General features: G+C 35.9%; 1 protein-coding gene across 1 annotated transcript in view; it reads right to left on the reverse strand.

The window, feature by feature from the left end:
- Positions 1–4278, reverse strand: part of LOC109111056 (carboxyl-terminal PDZ ligand of neuronal nitric oxide synthase protein-like) — a 68635-nt gene extending 64357 nt beyond the window's left edge. Inside the window, exons 1-2 of the mRNA XM_042726079.1 lie at positions 4149–4278; positions 3102–3160 (exon numbers count right to left, since the gene is read on the reverse strand). Of these exons, the coding sequence (XP_042582013.1) occupies positions 3102–3130 (29 nt within the window). The 5' untranslated portion in view covers positions 3131–3160; positions 4149–4278. The remainder of the gene's footprint in view (positions 1–3101; positions 3161–4148) is intronic.
- Between the last annotated feature and the right edge of the window lie 1722 nt (positions 4279–6000).

The raw sequence follows: 6000 nt of genomic DNA on the forward strand, positions 1-6000 counted from the left end.
CCGGCTGCTTGTGTAGATACTCTGGCACTAATGGGAGTGCATTCATAAAACACCACTAATGGTTTGTGTGTCCTCAACAAACAAATGCACATGTGCTCACACACATACCCTTGAGCAAGGACGATGGAGAAAGCTTTTCATATCATAATGGGGACGCTGTGCTCACATGTTGCCTGGGAGATGAAGCATTCTGGGACTTTTGCAGCAGTGCTGATGTAGATGTTGGCTATTGTATTGGACCAAACCCAGCACTGTGATCCAGGAAAGATGAAGTGTTGATGAACAAAAATATTGCATGCCTTAATATTCCAGACTGATTTTTAACATCTGCTCATTAAGCAGACTTTAGTTCTAAAATGTACTTATGGCTAGGTTTGATCACCAAATTATATGAACAGCAAAAGTGAACTGATGTTACAGGGAAGGACTGCTGCATATTGGTTGTATACTAAATGATGTATACTGTGACAAAAGTCTGACACAAAACCAGCATGTTGCTGGCGATAGCAACACTAAAGTCATGGGTTCGATTCCCATGGAATAAATGAGCATTATAAAGTTGCTCATCTGCCAAATGCATAAGAAAGTAATTTAAAAAAAGTCAAAAGTAAAAAATATGCAGACTTGATAAAATACTTGTATTGCAGGTGGCTGCAGTATTGTGGATACAAGAAAAAGATTATATCTCAGCCATCAGGTCATGGGCTGTGAACCAGTCATGTTCAAAGCCTTTAGAGCTTTATAACATGCTCCTTGTCATCTTTTCACTTCAAGCCTCAGAAGACGGTCCTGTGGTTAGCATTGGGTGTAGTTTTTGTGACAATGCAGTTGTTCCCGCCAGCTTTGAATCAGCCCGATGCTTAGTACCGGGGCGTAAGCGCAAGTGAAGATTAATACTGATGACACAGTGCGGTAGTCCTCTCATTTTTCATTAATTCTGTCAGCGACTGGTAAATTGGGTCCTGCATCCTCCTCAGCTAGGCTTAGAGGAACACAGTCAATGGCTGTTTATGAAATGGCTGTAAGGTAACAATGACCTTGTCTGCTGTCCCAGCTGTACGACAGCCACCACATGGGTTCAGGCCATTGCTTTCTTTTGACTAATCCAAAGATTTGAACTCTAACCACAACATCTCATGATCCGGGCTTTGACAGACACAGTCGGCAAACAGCACGCACACTGATCTGCTCTGCAAAATTCACTTAGATTCTCCTTGAGAGACTCCAGAATGCATTACTGAAAGGTTGCATTCAATACACTGCAATACAATGAGTAGACTGTGCAAAGTTCATTGATTTTTTTCCCAATCTGCAAAAAACTGGATGTCCTAATTTGCATAATCAAAAGACTATCCCAGTGTTAATTGAGCCTCCCACTGTCTAATTACTTAAATGAAATGGAGTGCAATTAAATCTCTCAGTCTCATTTATTAAATTGTTCTGGTCAGCAACTGAATGAAGCCTTTTTACAATTTGAAGTCACATACTGTATGTTGATCTGACTTTGCGTGTTATTTGGGTGTTTGTTTGACTTCTTGTATTATTATATGAAATGTAGCACATTAACAGTAGTTAGGCATGTGTGGCATTTGAGAGCCAGTCACTGCAAGTCTCATATTGTAGAGAAATACCGAAGATAATCACAGACTTTAAGAAGGACTCATCTGTGCGGGGTGACATGGGTTGCTGCAAACTAGTCTGGGTTCAATGGAGAATTACAGCCTGAAAACAAAACATTAGTAACAGCAAAATCACATTGTATCACATTCACACAGCAGCAAAATATGTTTTTCTGTACCATTTGGAGTGATAAACTAATTCCGTTCATATAGCACTCAGTTATGAAAGCACATTTTTTGTATCTCAAATGACTCAGCGGTCAATCAAATTAACTGAGAGTTTTGTTGTGGTCTATGTTCAGAGTTAAAGATGTCATTTATTTTCAGATGTAAATAAAATCATTCAATCTGTTCATCTTATAAAGTGCATCATAAAAAAAAAAAATAATCATATCTCGTCACAAGACTTGAACTCAACTACTCAAATCATTTAGATTTGTTTTTATGGTGCCTTTATAAGCTTTAAAACTTTGGTTACCTGGACTTTTAATGGAGGCACAGAAACCTCTCAGGTTTTATTAAAAATACTGTAATTTCAGTTTTGAAGATGAGTTTGGAATGACATGAGGTTGAGTAAATGACAATTTTTATCCATTTAAGGCTGCCATCTCTCTTAGGTTATGAAATGAAAGAAAATAGGAGTTTTATGGGTTTGTAGAACAAGACAAAATGTTGCTTGGGCAGAGAAGGGAATCCAAGCAAAATAGCAAAAACAAGACGGAAGGGGGAAAAAACAACTTTTGTTATGTAAAGATCACAATCTGAGATCTTTATTTTACAAACAGGTATTTTAGATACAGATATTTAAAAGATATATTTTAGGTTTAAGGAATTAGACATGGCCACGTTTAAATTGAAACAGTAGTAAAATATGTTTTTTTGCCTTGTTTTGGGGTGCTAAACAAGAAAATGAAGCTGAGATATTAATTTTACAAATAGATATTTTAAATACAGATATTTTATAGATATATTCTAAAATAAATATGAAATTACTGATGACTATTTAAATATTCACAACTTTTTACTGTGCGATTATAGGGTAAACAACTCTGTCTGACATCTGTATGTAAATAAAACTCAAAAGAGGGGAAAAAACACCAACACTTAAAGAAATAACCAAAATACCCATCACTTCTATTATTATGGTCATTACTTTCAAGTTAGAGGAGGAGACTGACTTCAGTTACCCATCCATTCAGACATAATTTGATCATAACAGGCTGCTGTACAGACAATCTGAGACTCACACTTGCTACTAAAACGCTATCTGTGAACGCTGCCATTGTGAGTGTGAAGGTGATATATTTAGGTACACAGTTTAGGGGCAAACATGACACAGTATTTTTATTCTCCTTTCCCACTGAAAGCCTCCCATTGAGGGCTGACTCACAGCATTACTCACTTACTTTCAGGACTGACAGCTACATTGGTCAAGTGCTGAAAGCAGTTAAAATAAAAGAGATATTTTATGAAGCTCCTCACCTGTATATTGGGTCTTGCATCACCATCATCTTGCTTTCATCCCAGGTCCATTCTTTTTTCTGCAGGAAATGAAAGTGATCATTTCAGTCCACCACAAGCCAGGCTTTAATATATGATAATATATCCAAAGCAGAAGCTTGCTCTATCAATTTTCTCATGTAAGTTCCAGCTCCAAATTAAACCAAGAGATAAAGCACCTGTGTAAATCAATAATTTATGTTTAAATGAACAGCACGATGCAACTAAAGATGCAGAAATTGCAGGGACTGACTGTGTCCATTAACTCTGAGCTAAGCATCTTACTAAAGGACAAAACCATCCTAGAAACCACCTTAAGGCAAAGCGTCTAGCCAAAGGGTGAACACAACAGAGCAGGGGTGTAATAAAAATGTTATTCTCATCTAAAATAAATATATAAAAAACAGGATCGAACCTTCAGTCTTTAAGCTTAAAGCTACTACTAGATCGCTAACAACATCCCCTTCTAAATTATGACCTGCAGTTATTGTTACTAAAAACAAGGTAGAATCTAAGCAGACCAACCGTGGAAAACTGACACTGAATCAGCTTGCCTCTAGATATGTTATGTAATATGTTCATATTGGAACTTAACATTTACAATGAATCAATTTCTACTTCAGCCCAATAAAACATTTTATGTCACAGTATTTTCATTCATAAAAGCCAATTATAGATCATTAAAAAAGGTTCTCTATAGTCTCAAACACAAGAAAATACTGATATGAAAGTTCCTAGTGCAGTTTATGTGCATTAAAAAAAATTTTATTGCATAAAATTTGATGCAGCATAACACAAACATTCAGTCACAACTATTGCAAACAAAATACTTCATATAGCAAAATTGTTTGCCTGTAATAACTGCATTTTTTAGCATCTTTGTGCTGTTAAATGGTAACATTTGTGTGAAAGGAATAAATAATAAATAAATAAAATGAATGAATAAATAAATAAATTCAATCACCGGGGACCTGATTATAGCACTTAAAACCTGGAAAAGTCAGATTTTCATGATAAATTTTTGTTTACCTTTTTCTTTTTCCGCAGCGCTACTTTCACCCCGTCCACAGACACAATGATGTTGACTTTCTTCTTTTTGATATTCTTCACTTTAAATTCATACTGTAAAGAGGAGAGAAAAGATAGAGATCATTATGGGAAGAAATATCAATACAGAGTAATTATTTTTTCACCCTTCCAGGACACCCAAGGATACTTCTATTAATTAAATTCAATCCAAGACCCCATTTAACTAGAAATCATGCGGTCCATCCTCTGCAAACATCAATAACTTCCCCCTTTTTTAATTGCCGTATATGCCCTTGCAGAGAACGAGCTCAAATGCCATTAACATTTCAACAAATGAAATGCAAGATTGGAACTTTTAAATGAGCCAAGCGCTTATCAACAGTGTGGAAATCGGAAAGGGAACAGCAAAGCCTTTGAAGTGCATCTGGATAGAATCGAGTTCTCTAGTAAATGGCTTTCTCTATAGCTTCTCAGCTCAGAGTTAACTTTGTGATGTATGCAGCACTCTTGCACTATTCAGAGAGGCATTACCCTGTTTAGAGATGTATGGATGAGGGTGTCTGTACAAACAACTGTGAGCAAACACTCTTACACAAGTAAACAAGAGTCTCCGCTGGGACAGCATGAAGAGCAGCATGTTCTCATTTTTCATTCCTACACATATACAGTATACAAATTCATAGCGACACACAATATTGTTAAAAAGTACACTAAGTTGCCACTGGGCCTTAATTAATACACAGAACATCAAATTCAAGCCTAACATCCTTCAAATCAACATGCTGAAATCTTTACACCATCAATACCACCACAGCATAGTCCTTCTAGCTGCTCTGCATCTTGTTTGTTCACTAGCTAATGTTAGATAATGAGAAAGTTTGCTTTTTATGCGTCTTCCTGCTTACAGACATAAAAGAAAAAAGTGGATTCTGTAACTCATTTTGAACCGTTTTGGCAAACCACAATTCGGACCAGCCACTGTTGTCACCATAGACTGTATAAAAACATGGACGTAGTGTTCGTGACGTCACCAGTAGGTTTCTGAAGAGCGTTCTGAAGGGAAGTCTATGGGACTGACTCCCTTTTGAAGCCAGCCTCTAGTGGCCAGTCGATGAATTGCAGTTTTAGTCACCTCCGTGTTGGTTTCACGAGAGAGACCGGAAGGTTGCCGCTTGGTAGTTACAAAGATGCAAAATTCAGTGTAAAATACATTTTATCAAATGCAATGAATATGAATCAAATACATGTAAATATCAGTAAATTAGAAATAAACCATTAAGTCCCCAATAAATAATACATGATATACATATTTTTCTTTTTTTTTTGGATTACGAAAGCAAACAAGACTGCATCAGATTCACTGAAAGCAGAATCAAACTTCTCAACTCTGTCAACATTAATGCAAAATTTTAAATGAGAGATGCTATTAAAATGTCTCATCATGTCACATTTACCATTGCTCGATGAAATGTCACAGGCAAAATCCAGTCATTTCAATAGGAATCCACATGCACAGGAATTTTGCGTTAGCGTGAAAGATTTCCCCATGTAGATTTCACTCAATCCCAATCCTGATTAATAATAATAATAATAATAATAAAAAACATGATATTGATTGATATTCATATTATAACTATTCAATATATCATACAGCCATAAAGAATATAAAATTAATGCATGAAAACATGCATCGACAACAGCAAGGAGAGAAATTATTAGCAGTAAACAAACAAGATGTAGAATCCCCCGCCCTTACTTAATGATCATTATTCAATATAAATTAATACTCAGCACAACATAAAAAATTGCCTAAATTAAAAAACTAAAATAAAACAAAAGCACTAATATACAA

This window comes from Cyprinus carpio, chromosome B6 (genome assembly GCF_018340385.1).
Source record: "Cyprinus carpio isolate SPL01 chromosome B6, ASM1834038v1, whole genome shotgun sequence".
Lineage (NCBI taxonomy): Eukaryota > Metazoa > Chordata > Actinopteri > Cypriniformes > Cyprinidae > Cyprinus > Cyprinus carpio.